This window comes from Schistocerca serialis, chromosome 1 (assembly GCF_023864345.2).
Source record: "Schistocerca serialis cubense isolate TAMUIC-IGC-003099 chromosome 1, iqSchSeri2.2, whole genome shotgun sequence".
Taxonomy (NCBI): Eukaryota; Metazoa; Arthropoda; class Insecta; order Orthoptera; family Acrididae; genus Schistocerca; species Schistocerca serialis.
In genome coordinates, this window is record NC_064638.1 from 577,305,661 (window position 1) to 577,325,588 (window position 19,928).

Consider the following 19,928-nt stretch of genomic DNA (forward strand, 5'->3'; position numbering starts at 1 on the left):
TCTAGACAAGTTTCATTCTTTGTAGTTTTCTCGTTTGTCGTTTATTTCGTGAGATATTTGGCCCGGTCACGATCAATGGACCACCCTGTATACGGGAGAAACTGGTAGTCAGTATGGGAGCTGGTAGGATTAAGAAAATATTGCTATAATACGGGAGATCCCTGAAAATACGGGAGAGTTGTACTCAGTACACACTTGCAGCCTATCCTAGCCTGGCAAAGCAGCGCGCCTGTTGCCTTCTCCAGCCCAGCTGAGGCCGGTGCGGCAGCAACCCGTAGGGCCGGCCGGCTGTCGGCGGCCGCTTTAGCTGGCTGCGCTCCTTCCGCGCGGCGCGAAGTTTGGGTGGCGGGGAGCAAGGTCAAGGAAGCTCCGCCGCGTGACGTCACGGGCCGGCCGCGGCCGCTTATGTTGGGCGCGCCGAGCGGGCCGCGCCAGTCCGCGGTTTGCAGCCGGAAGGTGCCAGCGAGCAGAAAGCAGACATGGCCGCAGCCAAGGTGGCGCTCTGCGTGCTCGCGCTCCTAGGTGAGTGGACGCGCCGCCGCCAAGTACAAGCCGGCATCGAGGCTCCGGGGCACACTGCCGCTCCTGTCACGTAGTCATCAGTCCGAAGACGAGCTTCACCAGGCTCTCCGTGCCAGTCTCACCTTGTTCAAATCTTGTACATGTGCGTAACTACTGTGACCTACATCCAACTGAACAGGCTCCGTGTTCAAGCCTTGGTCTCCTAGATTTCTTAGCCCCTCGCCCATACACACATTTTCCTCCATTACCAAATTGACTATCCCCTGATGCAGCAAGGTGAGCCTTACCGAATTCTGCCTTAAAACTCTTTTCGCCCCTGTTCAATTCGTGACATCCTACATACTTACTCAGGCTACCTACCTAATCTTCAGATTTATTTTGTGGAATCTTCTGCTTTTCCTATTTGTATTGTTTATCGTCCAGGTTTCACTGCAACATATGGCTACACTCCAAAGAAATACCTTCAGAAGACTTACAAACACCTAAATTTATTTACAAATAACGACATTCTGATAATATTGGAGACGTCACCGTTTTTCAAATGATTGTTTACGCTACATTCACACAGAATTCGAAAAGAAATTCCAATGTTGTCCTACTTGTTTTTCGGCCTATTTTTCCGCAGTTGCAATTATACAACAGATATAGGTTATATATCATCTTTTGGCCTTAAGACCAAAAGTGTTCCGCTTTATTTAAACCTTCTTCAGTGGTTGCTGTAATAATATGCTTTTTCTTACAATTCTGTTTGCTAGGATCACGAACGGGTCTTAAGCTTTAACTCACCTACAATTACAATTACTTGCCTTTTTTTTTTACTACATTTTTTACGTTCTTCTTCACGTATTGGTTAGATTTTTATTCATCAGTACTTTCACTGACACGAAATTACGTTTCGGCCATCGCTGGCCATCTTGAAATCACAACACGGTTGCAGTAGTTCGATCTAACCGCTGAGGAAAATTTATTGCTGAAAATAAACCATTAAAAAAACCAGCACTTGAATTCGTATTAAATGTTACCATTTTCGTCTTTTTTGGGATGATTTTATTGTTATTGCAAGTTTGCATTTTAAATCAGTTTTTAACTTCTGCCATCGTTAGTTACTGTGTTGCCCAAATAGCAAAACTACATCTCAGTTCCTAACCTAGTTCCCTCTGTATCACCTTACCTTATCCGACTGTACTCTAGCACCCTTACTTTAATTTTGTTGATGTTTTTATGTAACTTCTGCTTGAGACTCTTATCTATTCCTCCCAATTGATCTTACATGTCATTTTCGATAACTGACAGAATTACAGTGTTATTGACAAATCTCGAAATTTTTATTTTTCTGCGTTAATACCTTCCCTTAGTTTCCTTTTCTGTTTGTTGAGTGTACAGATTGAATAGCATGTTTGAAAATCTCCAAACATGCTTCACTCCTCAATTACTATCTCCCTCTCTTGCCCTTCGACTCTCATAATTGTGGTCTGACTTCTACACAGGTTCTATATAATCTTTCGCTACTAGTATTTTGCTTCTGATAACTTCCGAATTTCAAAAACTTAATTCAAGCCAACGGTGTCAATAGCTTCTTTTTTTAAATCTACAAGTGCTATAAATTTGGATTAGTCATCATTCACCCTATGGACGAATTCTCCTTGAGGTCCTTAACTGCTTTTCCCTTTTGTATATCCCTAATCCCTCTTGAAGCATCTTTCATGATTCAGTTTGTTCTCACCGAACTCTACAGCCACTTCCTGTTTCTACTGTCAGTTATCCTCCGTAACTGTCTTTTGACATTTATCCTTTTTAATATCTCCACATTCCTTAATGTGGCTTTCCGTTTCACACTTTCTATTTTCCTCGTTACTCACATCTCAAAGCTGCTCGTCGCTTCTTCATCGATTTTCAGCAATGTATAACAGTATATGCCAAGTGAAACACTTCACTGTTTGCTTAATTTGTACTGGCATAAAGGTCAAACACGTGATGAGTGCTGTCTGGTCTCATCTGCCACAACAGTAGTGTTGGTGTCATACTACTAATAAACGTTACAACAAGCACGCTCTTTAAGATCAAGCACAATGCGTGTGTGTGCGTGTGTCTAATTTATAATATACAATCTGATTGCACTATCTTGTTTTGTCAAAATACCGCAGTCCGCCACACACCATTAGGTGGCTTGCGGAGTATGATGTACTCGTAGACGAAAAGAATGTAACATTAAATCAAATTGCCTTGTAGCTAAATAATATTTTCACTCTCACAGAGAAAGCAGTTGTTTTTCCAACGTGCTGCACCTTTCACACGTATTCTTTGCTTAAGAGAAGGTAGATGATGTTTTTGAATATAGGAAACGAGTGATATCTCTGCTTCGTGGATGGTATTTGCATTGTAAACAAAAGCATGACATCTAAAGCACATGTCTGGAGCTGCAACTGACACGAGGAATTTTATGAAGTGTTTATGTGCCACGGTAGTTTGCTTATAATAAATGTGCTGCTTACACTGAAAGAGTTGGTCATTGCTCTGAAAACGCATAAGGACGAAAATAATGCTAAACACCGTCTACCGGAACACATGTTAGTTTACATAGGTGTTACACTTCATATCTGATCAAATGCAGGCATGTTAGCATGTTTTAGTTATCCGCAGAACACCTAAAGTGGCACTAAATACTCAAATATTGTTGTCTAGTGCAGCAGCGGGTGACATGCTGTTGACAGAAGCATTACTATAATTAAAACTGATAGCAACGTACTTAACGTCAAGCTTGCATCTCCATTCGTGTCCACACATTACGCCAAATCGCCACATCCGCTGCGCCTGTCAAAGAGAAAGGAAGGCTGAGGTTTGACGACCCGTCGACGGAAAGTTCATCTGAGATGGAGGGCAAGGTCTGACTGGGAGACCTCTTCATGTGAACCATCCCAGCATTTAACTTAAGATATTAATTAAAATTGAGAAAAGCCTTAACCTAAATTGGTTGCTGGAATTTGAACCTCTCACCTCCTGTATGAGAGTCTGTTGTCTTAACCACTTCTCAATTTGTCTAGTTACGCTGATTGCATTCCAATATGCATTTACTCATCACCGCCCGCTGATGTTTTCAGCTTCCTCGGCGTCCTTTATATCTATTCGATACTCACTGCATGGCAAAACAGTGAATACAGGACGAACAGCCGGCCGGTGTGGCCGAGCGGTTCTAGCGATACAGTCTGGAACCGCGCGACCGCTGCGGTCGCAGGTTCGAATCCTGCCTCGGGCATGGATGTGTGTGATGTCATTAGGTTAGTTAGGTTTAAGTGGTTCTAAGTTCTAGGGGACTGATGACCTCAGAAGTAAAGTCCCATAGTGCTCAGAGCCATTTGAATCAGGGCGAACAAAATAAAACTATCCTGGAAAATACCCCGTGCACCTTAACACCGGCAACCCAACTTGGGGCAGATGGTGGTTGGTGGGTCACGTCATCCGTAAACAGCCCTTTTCAATCTGTCCCAGACATGTTCGATAGGGTTCATGTCTGGAGAACATGCTGGCCACTCTAGTCGAGCGATGTCGTTATCCTTAAGGAAGTCATTCACAAGATGTGCACGATGGGAGCGCGAATTGTCGTCCATGAAGACGAATGCCTCGCCGATATGTTGCCGATATGGTTGCACTATCGGTGGAAGGATGGCATTCACGTATCGTACAGCCGTTATGGTGCCTTCCATGATCATCAGCGGCGTACGTCGGCCCACGTAATGCCACATCAAAACATCAGGGAACCTCGACCTTGCTGCACTCGCTGGACAGTGTGTCTAAGGCGTTCAGCCTGACCGGGTTCCTTCCAAACACGTCTCCGACGATTGTCTGGTTGAAGGCAAATGCGACAATCATCGGTGAAGAGAACGTGATGTCAATGCTGAGCGGTCTATTCGGCTTGTTGTTTGGCCCATTTATACCGCGCTACATAGTGTCATGGTTGCAAAGATGGACCTCGCCATGGACGTCGGGAGCGAAGTTGCGCATCATGCAGCCTATTGCGCGCAGTTTGAGTCGTAACACGACGACCTTTGACTGCACGAAAAGCATTATTCAACGTGGTGGCGTTGCTGTCAGGGTTCTTCCGAGCCATAATCCGTAGGTAGCGGTAATCCACTACAGTAGTAGCCCTTGGGCGGCCTGAGCGAGGCATGTCATCGACAGTTCCTGTCTCTCTGTATCTCCTACATGTCCGAACAACATCGCTTTCGTTCACTCCGAGCCATCTGGACACATACTTTGTTGAGAGCCCTTCCTGACAATGCGGACGCGTTCAAACCGCGGTAATGACCGTTTTGGCATGGTTGAACTGCAGACAATGCAAGCATGTACCTCCTTCCTGATGGAATGACTGGAACTGATCGGCTGTTGGACAACTTCCGTCTAATAGGTGTTGCTCATGCGTGGTTGTTTACATCTTTGGGCGGGTTTAGTGACATCACTGAACAGTCAAAGGGACTGTGTCTGTGATACAATATCCACAGTCACCGTCAATCTTCAGGAGCTCTGGGAACCGGGTTGACCCAAAACTATTTATCTCGTTGGTACACAACTGTTTTCGACGTTGAACCACGTCCTTACGCTGAAAAGTCTAATAAAAATAGATTAACTTAGTGGCAGTGAAAGAACAGATTACTTTAGACATGTTGTTGAGCCGGCCAGAGTGGCCGTGCGGTTCTAGGCGCTACAGTCTGGAAGCGAACGACCACTACGGTCGCAGGTTCGAATCCTGCCTCGGGCAGGCGTAGCTTCAAGTGCCGGCATGTCAGCCTAGAACGTAAGTGCAGAGGAGTCTTCGAGACACCGTCGGTCAATAGTACGCTGACTAGTACGACATCACGACAGGAGCGGCACCTATACGAAGAGAATATAAGCGCCGCTCCAGCCAGCCTCGGGGGCACTAGGAGAGCCGCACTGGAAGACAAGCCGTGACTTGTGATCAATATCAATTACTTGCATGGAAATTGTATATATCGAGGGACATTGATTATTTGCGTGTCGCCATTTGCGAAAGTTAAGTATTGTCAATTCAATTTAGTGTAATAAACTCCATTAATAAGATTTGCTTGAATGTTGACTAGCTATCCTAAAAAACAGCTTCCTAATCACCCTACATTAGACGAGTGGGCAGGATCCCACATCTTTTACTAGAAATTATTAAGGAAATGCTTTATTCAAGAATATGTGGGCGCTCTTGAAATAACCTAGATTGCAGCTCATGAAATTTACTGTCAGCTGCAGGAAATTTTGTTCAGGAGACCAGGATAGCAGAGGAAATACACATCAAAACTCGAGCCACCAGAAGCAAAAACTACACTACAGTTTAAGTAAAATTAATAAAAAAAACGCTGATCGTCGAACATGTAGATCTTGGAAGAAACTAAAACATACAGGGTCAGTCGTAAAAGCCTTTTTCAATCGCATGCCGGCCGCAAGTATGGTAAGGAATTCTTCTGGTTGCGTTGCATCCGTCCACCAGAGCCGCTGGATGGTGGTCGGTGCATGTGGACGTGCAGAAGTATGAAATTTCCTGGCAGATTAAAACTGTGAGGACGGGTCGTGAGTCGTGCTTGGGTAGCTCAGTTGGGAGAGCACTTGCCAGCAAAAGGCAAAGGTCCTGAGTTCTGGTCTCGGTCCGGGACACAGTTTTAATCTGCCAGGAAGTTTCATATCAGCGCACATTCCGCAGCAGAGTGAAAATCTCATTCTGGTGCTGAAATATGTCTTCCCAATGCACTCCGCAAGTGGTCGGTGGGATTTAAATCGGGGGAACGGGCTGGCAAGTCTATTTGCCGAATATCCTCTCGTTCAGAGACCTGCTATCTCTGCTCTGTTTGGTGCGGTCGTGCATTGAAACCCATAAAAATGGAGTCAGGGCCGAACGCGTCCCTGAAAAGACGCACGTGGGAAGGAGTAGTGTCACAATGACGCTGACCAGTGAGTGTTCCGTGTTCAGAGATTTGGATGTCAGAACGCCCATCGAACGTTATGTCTCCCCACTTGGACCACCAAAATGATGGATATCAGTAAGCCCGTCGAACATTATGCCTCCTCACTTGGACCACCAATACCATCACTTTCGACAATGTTTCTGGGTGCATTACATGTTCCCAACTCTTGCCATATGAGGGTACGTCCAACATTGTCCAACATGATCGTGGTCCTGATGTCATGGTTTGGAGAGGTATAATGTTGCTCGATCGTAATGAGCTCTAAATCTTTGAACACGTTACACTCACCGGTGTGACGCTGTAGTCGTTCCGCGTGTGTTTCTTTTCAGGTGTGCATTCGGTTCTGACTCCATGTTTACATATGAGAATGCTCGGTGGCATCGAAAACTGAGCATATTAAAGGTCTTGGAACGACAGAATATTCGGCATAGTGACCTGCCCGTTGTCCCAACCTTCTCACCGAGCATGTGTGGCATGCGTTGGGGAAACATACTGCGGACGTCCACATGCACCAACGACCACGCGAGTGGAGGACTGGACCTCTCTGTCAGAAGAAGTCCTTACCGAACTTGTCGCCAACAAGAGAGCCCGTTGCACAGCATGCATTGCTGTCCGAGTTGATCTCACACCCTATTAAGAACCATGCCCCGCCGTTTTAATGTCGAGGGAATCATCATGAACCGCCGTGGTTATATGGTTATCTTTTTCGAATAAAAGTGTCTTTATGTTCGTCTTATTGCGTATTTGTTTCACTTCACTTCTGCACTATACTGTAGCAGTCTTTCTAAGTATGGCCGAAGTTTCATCGCGCTATTTTACTGACACATCGCCGGCCGAAGTGGCCGTGCGGTTAAAGGCGCTGCAGTCTGGAACCGCAAGACCGCTAAGGTCGCACGTTCGAATCCTGCCTCGGGCATCGATGTTTGTGATGTCCTTAGGTTAGTTAGGTTTAACTAGTTCTAAGTTCTAGGGGACTAATGACCTCAGCAGTTGAGTCCCATAGTGCTCAGAGCCATTTGAACCATTTGAACTGACACATTGTGCTGAAGTCACTTTAGTCTACGAGTTCTGTACACCAGTGTACATAATTGTACACTTCGACCACAGGCTCTGGCGAAAGCACCGAGTAACTACTGACAAACCCCCCTGATGAGAGCGATTACAAATCAGTTTTGTATACTAATACACAGGAGGTCGCTCTTGAGCTGTGATTTCGTGCACTGCCACAGACTCTGATATTCGCCGTATACTGTCGTTAATCAGCCTGTGCATGATTGACATACTTGGCACTTCACGGAATTTCTAGCTCTCTCTGCCTAATACCCGCTATTGCTGCACCGTGTTATCTTTGCCCGCTCATTGTGCTCAGTGTATATTTCTGCATCGTGCTGGACAAACACTGAATATTCATGAAAGCATGAAAATAACTTACCTAACCCGGGTAGAGCGATATTATTTACCTACCGCCACAAGATTTAAATCAAGCCGGAATGTGAATCCAGATCTCCTGCGAAGTTCTCCTACTAGGTATAGGACTGGCTCCTCTGGGTATAACAGTATCGAAGGAAAAACATACACACAGACACACCCACCTAACCACCCACCCACCCACCCACCCACCCACCCACCCACCCACACACACACACACACACACACACACACTGGCTTCTGTGGTATTAGTTATCCCAGACCATGACTAGGAACTGGGTCTCTTGCCTATCAAGAACAGTTGGTTTAACCAATTAGGTCTTAATTTTTTGTATATCATTTAATGTAAATCTTGGTGGCCGGATGGGAATTTGAACCATCGCTCTCTATAACACGAGTCTAATATCTGCCATTTAGACTTTTTATGTATTTCATGGCCACCCTCCTTCATTTAGAGCTCTTCCTTTTCCTCGTCATTTGGTATTTATGGCGATAGTAGTTCACTAGTAAATCAAACGAAATAAGTTCGAGGAAACTGTCCTCTTGTTAGCTGTGACGTCCATCCGCAGGTATGTCATACGAGCAGAGATGAATGGGGGTGGGGTTACATCAGTGAAACTGAAACATGAATCAGACCTAGCGTACGCTCAGGTAGTGCAGTTTCGTAATACGAATGTATTCACTTATCGCCATAGATGAGAAACACAAACTCAGGGATCATATTGAATGTTAGCTATATACCGATGTACTAAAACGTTATGATCATCTCATAATAGCGTTGTTGGTCCACAAACAACGCATTACAGCAGGTATACAGCGTTGCATGGATGCGGTAAGTCCTTGGTAAATTTCGAGAGGTATGTGACGTCAGACATCTACGGATACGCCCAGCAAAAAAATGGTTCAAATGCCTCTGAGCACTATGGGACAACTGCTGTGGTCATTAGTCCCCTAGAACTTAGAACTACTTAAATCTAACTAACCTAAGGACATCACACGCACCCATGCCCGAGGCAGGATTCGAACCTGCGACCGTAGCAGCAGCGCGGTTCCGGACTGGAGCGCCTAGAACCGCACGGACACCGCGACCGGCATACGCCCAGCAATTTCCGTAAATTACAGGCCTATGTTTAATAGACGCGAAGCTGGCGCCCGATACCGTTCCCGTTGTTTTCCTTCGGGTTCATGAACGTGATAGTACTGCCGCGCTTCCCAAACACCAAACTTTAGCAGAATTATAGCTTTACGATACGGACAGTTATCCTGCTGGAAGATGGCATTGCCGTCAAGGAAGACATCACCCATGAAGTGATGTAGATCATTGTCAATAACGTTCAAGTTGTCCATAGTTGTCATGGCGCTTTCGATTACCACGACTCGTACACTGAAGCCCAAGTCAACGCACCCACTTGCCCCTAATTGTATAAAAAGCTCCCACCCACTGCGGTGTACCGCGTTCGGTTGGTTGGCGGCGTTACCGACGAGACCTGGCGTAACAAGACACGTGGTTCCTCCAACCAGGCGGCACGCTTTCACTGATCCACGGTCTAATCTCGATCATCCCGTGCCCGGTGCAATCGCAACTGACATTGTGTTGCATCAACGTGGGAAACATAGCGGCCCCAGGTTCGGCAATGTGTGCTCAGCTGTGTGCTCCGAAACACTTGTGCCTGCACCAGCGTAGACCTCTGTCGTCAGATCTGTCACGTATCGCCGCCTATCCTGTTTCACAGAGAGGGCAAGCGTACGACCACCACATTCTTTGGTGTAGTCTGCACGACCAACACATTGTTGCGTACTGTTCCACCACTCTTCGACCACTTTCCGTACATGCTAATGACAGTAGCGCGCAAATAGCCGATCAGATTCACAGTTTCCCAGAAGCTCTCTCCCAGGCGCCAGGCCATAACAGTCTGCTCTTTGAGTTATACATGCAGATTGAAGCGAGATTTGAACGCAGTTCTATTGCTCACTACGGTGATGCGTTAACCACTACACCACCCTAGCAAAGTGGTTTTGCACGGACTACCCTAGCACGCCTCTCTTCTCAATCCAAATTCCCATACATCGTCAGCCCACTTGGTACTCACCCTGAACTCGAAAAGCATTGCAGAGGCTCTCCAGCTGCATTGGTATAGCACCAGCGCATCGAATGAAAGGGGAATCCTGCCTGAAACCCAGGCATAGCTGTTTAATCAAATGACACTGTATGGTTCCAGAGACCTTTTCAAGTCTCAACCATCTGTGAGTGAGGCGACGAATGAAGATTTGTGCCAAGGCTAGGATCGAGCCTCTGCAATGCTGTTTCAGTTTATGGGGAATACCAATTGGGCTGAGACGTGAATGGGAATTTGGACGAGGAGAGATGTGTGAAAGGGTAGTCCGTGCAGTTGGGCACAGCCACTGTGCTGGTCCAGTGTACTAGTTAGCGAGTCTGCCTAGAGTGCAGAAGATCCGGGTTCGAAGCCCAGCCCCGGTACAAATTTTCATTCGTCAATTCAGTCTGCGTATGCACATCATAGATGTTTGAGACTTAAAAAGGTCTTTGGAACCATATAGTTTCATTTAGTCTGCACTCTGTCAAAGTCGCTTATGTCAATGATTTTCTCTGTTTGCGGACCATGTCGTCGCTAGAATATTTCGCCATTTGTCTTTGCTTCACTTATATACCTTCCTCACCGCAAGGCCACCAGGGTTCAAATGGCTCTGAGCACTATGGGACTTAACTTCTGAGGTCATCAGTCCAGACCACCAGGGAGTATTCAGTCTTCAGCGGGGTAACTGTCCATGTCACGAGGCCAGAAACGCGCTGTAGTGGTTTGGGGAGCATCATAATGAACTCGCATTGTTACCTTGGCCACAATTTCATCTGATCAGAATCCGATGGAACACATTTTGGACGCTATCGGACGTTAGCTCCGTGCCCAGAAACCACCGGTCCGTAATTTACGGAAATTGCATGACGTATGTAGACATCTGGTGTCACCCACACATACCTCTACAGATCTACTAAGGACTTGTCGAATCCACACCAAGCAGAATCGCTGCTGTATTGCACTCCATAGGTGGACCAACGCGATATTAAGGCGGCCGTCATAATGTTTTGACTCATCAATGGATATCTGAATTATTTGCTCCTCAGTGTACTGTAAAACAGTGGTGTAGGCCTTAAAGCCACTAAACTCCGACGTTAAACACGTGGAGTGAGATACTAGGGTCGGCCGTGGGAATGGACTTCCGTTATATAAGGCGTACGATCATCATGTAGCAGAACTATCGCTAGACGCATATTACAGCTGTCGTAGTGTGAGACGTTGATAAGAGTAGTTCATGTATGTTCATATGTGTGTGAATTCATATGGACCAAACTGCTGTGGTCATCGGCCCCTAGACTTACACACTACTTAAACTAACTTATGCTAAGAACAACACACACACCCGTGCCCGAGGGAGGACTCGAACTTCTGGCGGGAGGGGCCGCGCAATCCGTGACAAGGCGCCTCAAACAGCGCGGCCCCTGCTGTGGTAGACTGGAAATCCGGCTGCTTAGTTTAAAGATGTACATTTGCGACTTGTGTAGAAATATTGTTTCCGCGGCGAAAGATTTCATGAAGAGAAGAGTTTCTGACAAATTGCTGTGCGGGTTCGTCGATTAGATAGCGTCAGGCACACGGAAATGTTATAAACTGTTATAATGGCACTGGAATCCGAGATTTGCAGTGGTTATATAAATTACTTTAATAGAAATGATTAAGGCAATGATTTACTCAAGAATGTGAGGGTGGTCTTGAAATAACCTAGATTGCAGGTCGTGTAATTTATTGTCGGCTGCAGGAATTTTTGTTTGAAAGACCAGGAGCACGGTCTCGGCAACACGAAAAGGATAGAAGGGAATACGCACATAAAACGTCCAGTCACCAAAAGCAAAAACTGCATTAAATTGTAAGTAAAATTAATAGAAAAGCGCTCTTTTTCGGACATGCAGTTCTCGGAAAAGACGAAAATGTGCAGGGCAAGTCGCAAAAGCCTATTCGAGATGTATTTCTCTTCAATTTTAGAACATTTTTCGTTTATTTTTGCGATAAGTTTCATTGCCAACATTAATGAGGGTTATGTCACTGGGCTCGTGTTTTTAATCGGCTTCTAATGCCGATAAAACAATTGCACCGTTCCATTGAAACGACGATGCTTGCTTCAAAATCTCAACTGATACCAGAGTAAAGAGGATTAAACACGCAACTAAACTGCGTGGCCCTCTGAGTACCATCATTTTCCGAAAATTTCATTTCAGTGTCTTGAACTGTAGACGAAATGAAGAGGGTGTTCTATCTCACGTGATTTACACTGTTCATCAACGAAGAAAGACACTGTGTAGGTAACTTCGAAGTAATCCACGCAGTATGTTTCTCCATCTATAATTACAAGCAGTAAAAGCTCCATGAGACGTCATGTCATAAATTATATTACCCTGTGTGTTTCACATCTTCATGTATTGTCACGTCATTTTTTAACTTTTTTTTGTATTTGATTCCAGGAACTCAGTTCTTTTCAGCCGAAAATCAAAGGAGTTGGGTGAGGGAGGCCGTTGAATTCTTAGCTGAAGTGCTTGTGTAGGGTTTTCCTGTTCTGAACTTTGTCTAATATCTGACGGAAACCAACGCTAAAGCATCACGCCAAGCGGAAGATTGGAAATATTTTAGATGTATTAGTTTTAAATGGCTCCAGTTATTTGGGATATGTAGGAGAACTAATTTATTTGTAGCGAGACCGTAAATTTGCTGAGAATAATTTTTATTTAAGTCACTACTGGCCACTCTTGGCTCCAAGAGCCAGTTTCAAGTGGAGTTGAGTGTCCAAGTCATACGTTAAGCACCAGTACGAGTGAGAAAATATCTACATCTACACCTACGTGATTACTCTGCTATTCACAATGAAGTGCCTGGCAGAGGGTTCAATGAACCACCTTCAAGCTCTCTCTTTACCGTTCCACTCTCTAACGGCACGTGGGAAAAACGAGCACTTAAATTTTTCTTTGAGAGCCCTGATTTATCTTATTTTATCTCAGTGATCACTCATGTGATCCCTATGTAGGTGGGTGCCAACAGAATGTTTTCGCAATCGGAGGAGCAAACTGGTCATTGAAATTTCATGAGAAGATCCCGTTGCAACGAAAAACGCCTTTGTTTTAATGATTGCCACTCCAATTCACGTATCATGTTTGTGACACTATGTCCCCTATTTCGTGATAATACAAAACGAGCTGCCCTTCTTTGTGCTTTTTCAATGTGATCCGTCAGTCCCACCTGATGCCGATCCCATACCGCACAGCAATACTCCAGAATAGGGCGGACAAGCGTGAAGCAGTCTCTTTAGTAGACCTGTTGCACCTTCTAAGTGTTCTGCCAATGAATCGCAGTCTTTGGTTTGTTGTACCCACAACATTATCTATGTGATCATTCCAATTTAGGTTATTTGTAATTGTAGTCCCTAAGATTTAATTGAATTTACAGCCTTCAGATTTGTGTCACTTATTGCGTAATGGAAATTTAGCGCATTTCTTTTAGTACTCATGTGAATAACGTCACACTTTTCTTTATTCTGGGTCAATTGCCACTTTTCGCACAACACAGCTATCTTATCTAAATCATTTTGCAATTATTTTTGGTTATCTGATGGCTTCACAAGACGGTAAATCACAGCATCATCTGCAAACGATCTAAGACGGCTACTCAGATTGTCTCCTATGTCGTTAATATAGATCAGGAACAATAGAGGGCCTATAACACTTCCTTGGGGAACGCCGGATATTACTTCTGTTTTACTCGATGACTTTCCGTCTATTACTACGGAGTGTGACCTTTCTGACAGGAAATCACGAATCTAGTCGCACAACTGAGGCGATATTCCGTAGGCACGCAGTTTGGTTAGAAGACGCTTGTGAGGAACGGTGTCGAAAGCCTTCTGGAAATCTAAAAATATGGAATCAATTTGTCATCCCCTGTCGATAGCACTTATTACTTCATAAGTATAAAGAGCTAGTTGTGTTTCACAAGAACGATGTTTCTGAATCGGTGCTATGTGTCAATAAATCGTTTTCTTCTAGGTGCTTCATAATGTTCGAATCCATTATATGTTCCTAAACCCTACTGCAAATCGACGTTAGTGATATAGGCGGATTACTCCTACTTCCCTTGTTGGGTATTGGTGTGACTTGAGCAATTTTCCAGTGTTTAGCTAAGGATCTTTCTGTGAGCGAGTGGTTGTATATAATTGCTAAATATGGAGCTATTTTATCAGCGTACTCTGAGAGGAACCTGACTGGTATACAATCTGGATCGGAGGCCTTGCCTTTATTAAGTGATTTAAGCTTGGTTTCGCGGGTTACATTGTAAGGAGGCAGAGAGATACTTTTGAGTTGTCCTGTAGTACATCACTGTCAGGATTATGACATCGTGAAGCGTTACGAAACTGGTGAGTCGTGCGTAACACGAGCGTAAACAGACAAAAGTAAAGAACTAGCGCGTCTTCCAGAAGCGACAAATTCAGTGTACACTTGAGCGGCCAAGGTGCGTTTTCCTCGCGGCTTACACCCAACCGAAAGGTAAACTCATCGCGTCCGTGCTGCGTAGATGGAGGCGCCTGATGAACGCTAACCGACGTTATTTGGTCAACGCGCTACCGTGTATTGACTCGTCAGCGCCACTGCTATTCTGCACGTCGGCGCGGTAGTGAAAATTCCACTCGGCGCGCATAACTTCGTGCCGGGAAAGAAAACGGTCTCAATATCAGCATTAGTCGAATACAATGACTCGCCCACAGCTAGCAAAGAAAGGGGTTGTGTGTAAATTTTTTTCGTTGCCACTAATGCTTAACCATATGGCTGAACACGACCACTGCAACATATTGCAGTAATCTGACAGTTATATGTTAATTACATTGCCAGTAAGCACTGGGATCGTGCGTAAGTTCGTAACGTTTTTACGTAAGTGGAAACACAGTAGATTCACATAAATCGTTTTTAGTGGAAGACCTTGTTCGGATCGCATTTTCATTCGGAAAGGGAGTTGCTTGAATGTTGTTTGATAGAGAGCGGAAAAGGTGAGAATCTGAGGGTGAGAATCTGAGGATGTGCGATCAGGTGAATAAGGCGCGTGCAGAATGACTTCCCAAGCCAGTTCCTGTATAACGTTTTTTTCGTCATTGTAGCAAACTGCCGGCGGGCATTACCGTGGAGTAGCATCATTTTACGCATTCCTCCTGGTCGTTGTTCTTGGATTGCGTTTGCAAGACGCCTCAATTGTTGACAAGTTACACCTGGGGGAAGCGATTCGTAATACACCACACCGTCGCTCTTTCATCAGATGCATAACACTATATTTTGTGGATGCACGCAGTTCTTTGGACGGGGAGCTGCTGCTTTGTTTGCGCTTAACCATTGCTTTCCTATCCTTTCCTTATTTTAGCAAGAAGACACCATTTCTAGACACCAGTAACGAAACAGAACTGGAATGGTCGGTGTTCTTCACAAACCAGTTGGTGACGAGCAAGCAGAGATGCAATTATGGTTAATCGCTGAATTTTATGTTTTGGTTTAGAGCATGCAGTATCCGTGCGCCCCATTTTTTAACCTTTCACTTTGCATGAAAATGTGACACGAGGGTGGAGTGATCAGAGCACTTCACATTTCTCACGTACAGTGACGTGGGTCGTTGTGGATTAATGCGTTTAAACGATCTTCATCAAAGCTCGAAGGTCTTTCTGAACGTGAAGACTCACTAATATCAAAATGATCCTCCTCAAAACGAGAAAACCCTTTTATTGCCGCGCTTTGTCCAGTGGCATTATCCCTATACACGGAGCGGTTTCACCACTTGCCACTCCACTGTCTAACGTCCACAGCTCCACTGTCTCTCAAAGTGACGATATGTCAACCCTTACAGCAACAGTGCACCACAAATAAAAAATGACAATCGATAAATAAACTCATATAAAACGGATTACCAACACGCGAAACAAACACGCTGCGAATTTATGCACCAACATATCATTACTCAGTTCAGCGTTGCGTAATGATAATTTGAAGATGTGGCGCGAACCGAACGTTTTACACGTATCACGTGTACATTATACGGAAACAGAACTTCATTTTAAAGTACAGCATAACACATTTAATGCCTCTAAGGAGCAAATAATTACTTGATGAGTGGAGTTGGGGTACGAGGATGGTAGAAGTTCCAAAATTGCGATATCGCTATTAGGCAGTATTCTTCCTGCTTCCACGAAAATTCTAAACAGTTAATATCACAAATTGGTAAATTCTAATAATCTTAAGTGTCAAACGAAAACACAGAACTGCAGAGAGATTCCTGTTCATAGAATGTCCACACAACATTTTTACTTGTCTTACGAGAGGCAGTGGTGACTATGGTGCTATTTCAGGGACAATGGTCACCAAAGGTAAAAAGGCTATCAAAAAAGCTAAGAGAACATTTATGTTTGATCTTACTGATATAGGGTAACTACCAACCTACTTGAACGTCGAACTGAGAAGATTTAGTTTCTATGAGCGAAACGCAGGAGAATTGCGTTTAAAACTGAAGGAAGCTATAAATCGTGGTCTAGAAAAGTAAATTCCAATTAAATTAATGCAAAATTGAAAAGACAAGCCCTAATTTAACAGTACTTTGTAGAATGTTGCGAAAGCTGAGACTATTACACTCTCGATACAAAAGAGACTGCAACGAAACCAATAGAAAAAAGTGGATAGGAACTCATGCAGACGTAAGAAGGGCCAAGTATGAGGCCTATAATATTTTTCACTGTCAGTTCTTGGAGAAAAAAATCATTGGAAAATCATAGAGAGATCTGATCATACGTTAAGTCAATGAACGGATCCAAATCTTCCATTCAATATTTTTTGGGACCGTCTGGTGCTGAAAGTGAAAGCAGCACATAGAAAGAAACACTCGTAAATTACGCATTAAAAAATTTATTTACGCATGAGGATACTGCTATAGTTATGTTTGACCGATACACATACTCTCAAGTGACAGATACTAATGTTAGCAACCCCGATACTGACTTCTTTAAGTCAACACTAAATTCCAGGTAGATTTTACATTGAACAAGTTGCGTAATTAGATCATTTTCTGCGTCACGCTTATCGAGAATACGAATAGTCCTGCGTAACTAGAAAAAAATGCACAAGTCACTCATGTGTACAAAAAGATAAACGAACAGATGCACAGCACTACAGTACAATGTTCTAAGCCCAAACATTAACGCTCCTGTAGGAAAACAATTTTCTCAAAAAGAGAGACGCAGGATTCAGGAGAAACCAGTCGTCTGAAACACAGCTTGCTTTATTCATACGCGACATCTTACGATCAATAGATCCATGTGAGCAGGAGGATTCCGTCTTCCTAGACCTCTGGAAAGTGTTCGACACTGTGACATATTGTCAATTACAAACCAAGCTACGATCATACGGAATATCGTCGTGAACATGCGATTGCCTTGATGAAAATTTGGCTAATAGGACCCAGTACGTTACGCTGGACGGTGAATGTTCTAGAGAATCTAAAGTAACATCAGATAGAGGAAAGAATTGTCGATGCAAGACTGCCACTAAATGCGAAAAGATTTGAAGAAAATTTCTACTTCGTGTAATGGATTGCACCTCCCATTAAATGTGGATAAATGGCAGTATAATGCACACAGAAATGAGAAATATGTGGATAATATGCGATTAGAAGATTAGTGGCGAACATCTTGAGCGCGTCACGTCATAGTAACATGTAGGGATAATGTGGTTCTGGGAAAGTTCAGTTCATCTCTAAAGGAAATCCGGTAGACGATGCTAGTGGGATCAGTTGCAGTGCGTGCAGTCCTTATCAGGCAGACATGACATGGATGCATGTCCAAAGGAACAGGCACTGCGGCGACTAGCCGGCCGGGGTGGCCGAGCGGTTCTAGGCGCTACAGTCTGGAACCGCGCGACCGCTACGGTCGCAGGTTCGAATCCTGCCTCGTGCATGGATGTGTGTGATGTCCTTAGGTTAGTTGGGTTTAAGTAGTTCTAAGTTCTAGGGGACTGATGACCTCAGAAGTTAAGTCCCATAGTGCTCAGAGCCATTTGAACTGCGGCGACTACAGCCGTTATGAAATGAGTTCACAATTGCGAATGAGGACAACGTTCAGCTGTATAATGGAATGAGGACAATGAAAATTTGCGCCACACCGGGACTCGAACACGGATTCCCCGTTTTTTTTTTTTTTTTTTTTTTTTTTTTTTTTTTTTTTTTTTTTTTTTTTTTTTTTGAGCGGTCGCCTTACCATTTGTATATCCGTCACGGCTCTGGCCCACACTCAGATTTCCATATGTCATGTATGCTTAGGTCTGGCCGTGAGTCGTGCACGGGTAGCCAAATGGTAAGGCGACCACTCACAAAAAAAAACAAAAAAAAAACCGGGGAATCCGGGTTCGAGTCCCGGTCTGGCGCAAATTTTCATTGCCGTCATTCCATTATACAGCTGAAGGTTGTCCTTATTCGCAATTGCGAATCCATTTCATGTAAAGGAAATGTTCGGGGAAATTAATGGGAATCCTTGGAAGAAAGACGATATAGGTCTTCCGAAAGCCAGTTGCGTAATTTTAGGGAACGGTCGTAAGGAAAGACTTGGAAGAAGACTGTGATACAGCTGGGTGCCACCATCACATGTCTAGCGTGGGGATACTCAGAAAACCATAATGGCGATTTAGATGAGAACAGGGACATACAGAAAGTAGTTTTTCCCTCACCCAGAACCCAGGTAGACCAAGGTAACAAACAGATACTGGTAAGCTGTGCAATGTGTCCTCCGCCATTCACTGCACAGTGACTTGCGAAGTACACAGGTACATCTATATGAGCAATAGTGCAGGAACAGTGATTTGCTGTGATCTCTATTAGAAATTTAATGAGTGACTACGTAATTTAGCAGCGTAGATGCCATAATCATGTTTTACGCAGGGTACTCTTCCAACCACTTGGGTCTCGAAAAGTCACTGCAAACTAGTGGGTAAGCTTACGAACGACGTGAGCAACGCTGCGCGTACCTCTCGCCAAGAATATTTACGAGCCACTTGTCGTCGCCGTTAGGAAATGCGTGCAAAATACTTTCTTTTGCTGGTAAGTTAACTACTCTCAGCTATGTGTAGCCAGGGAATCCCCTATTACCTGCTTTTCTTTCACAGACATCTTACTCATGTGACTGTGGGAACTTTCGTATTCCTTCTCGACGGTCTAATGTATGTGAATATGTAACTAAAAATAGAACGGACTCAAAATTAGGAGGGACTTGTATAGTTCAGCAGACAGAAATTACAAAAAAGGCATTACAGTCTATAATATTTCCTTTCGCACCGCCATTATCTCACCATGGTCCCCATCAGAAATTTAACATCCACTGGTCTATAACTATCTGATCTAGACATCCTCATACATCACTGTCTTCAGCGATATGCTGAGCTCCTCGAACACTTAGGTTTAGCTACTTTTGCTCGTCGTATGATTGATAGTTGGTAGTTGTCGACAGAAACGAATCAAACCCCTAACATATTCTGGCTATTTCTACTCAAAGAGAGCAGCGTACATATAACCAGTGCTTGATTCGTAAACAATCAGGTCCAGATACTATGACCTAACGGGCGTGTTCTTGTTTTTTTTTTAATTTAGCTGCTTAAGACGTTATTTTAATTCCTTTTTTTCCATCAGAGGTAAGGTACAGAGTATTGTCACGTACCGTCACAAATCAAGAACTGCATACAACACTAGAATAAAGAAATGGCTTTATGCCGTATTTTTGAGGTTGTCAGTGCTTTAGAAATGAGTGTGACATGGGACAGCAATGTTTTTTGACGATTTGCCCAATACCCTAAAAAAAGGGGATGTTTTAAATCTAACATAAAATCATTTCTTCTGCATAACTGTTTCTTAGTTAGTGACTTAATTGCACATTCCATAGATCATTTTA

At 44.1% G+C, this 19,928-nt stretch overlaps 1 protein-coding gene across 1 annotated transcript in view; it reads left to right on the forward strand.

Annotated features, from left to right (window-relative positions):
- The first annotated feature begins 422 nt into the window (after window positions 1-422).
- Window positions 423-19,928, forward strand: part of LOC126476641 (Kazal peptide Pr13a-like) — a 79,589-nt gene continuing 60,083 nt past the window's right edge. Inside the window, exon 1 of the mRNA XM_050103558.1 lies at window positions 423-522. Within this exon, the coding sequence (XP_049959515.1) occupies window positions 480-522 (43 nt within the window). The 5' untranslated portion in view covers window positions 423-479. The remainder of the gene's footprint in view (window positions 523-19,928) is intronic.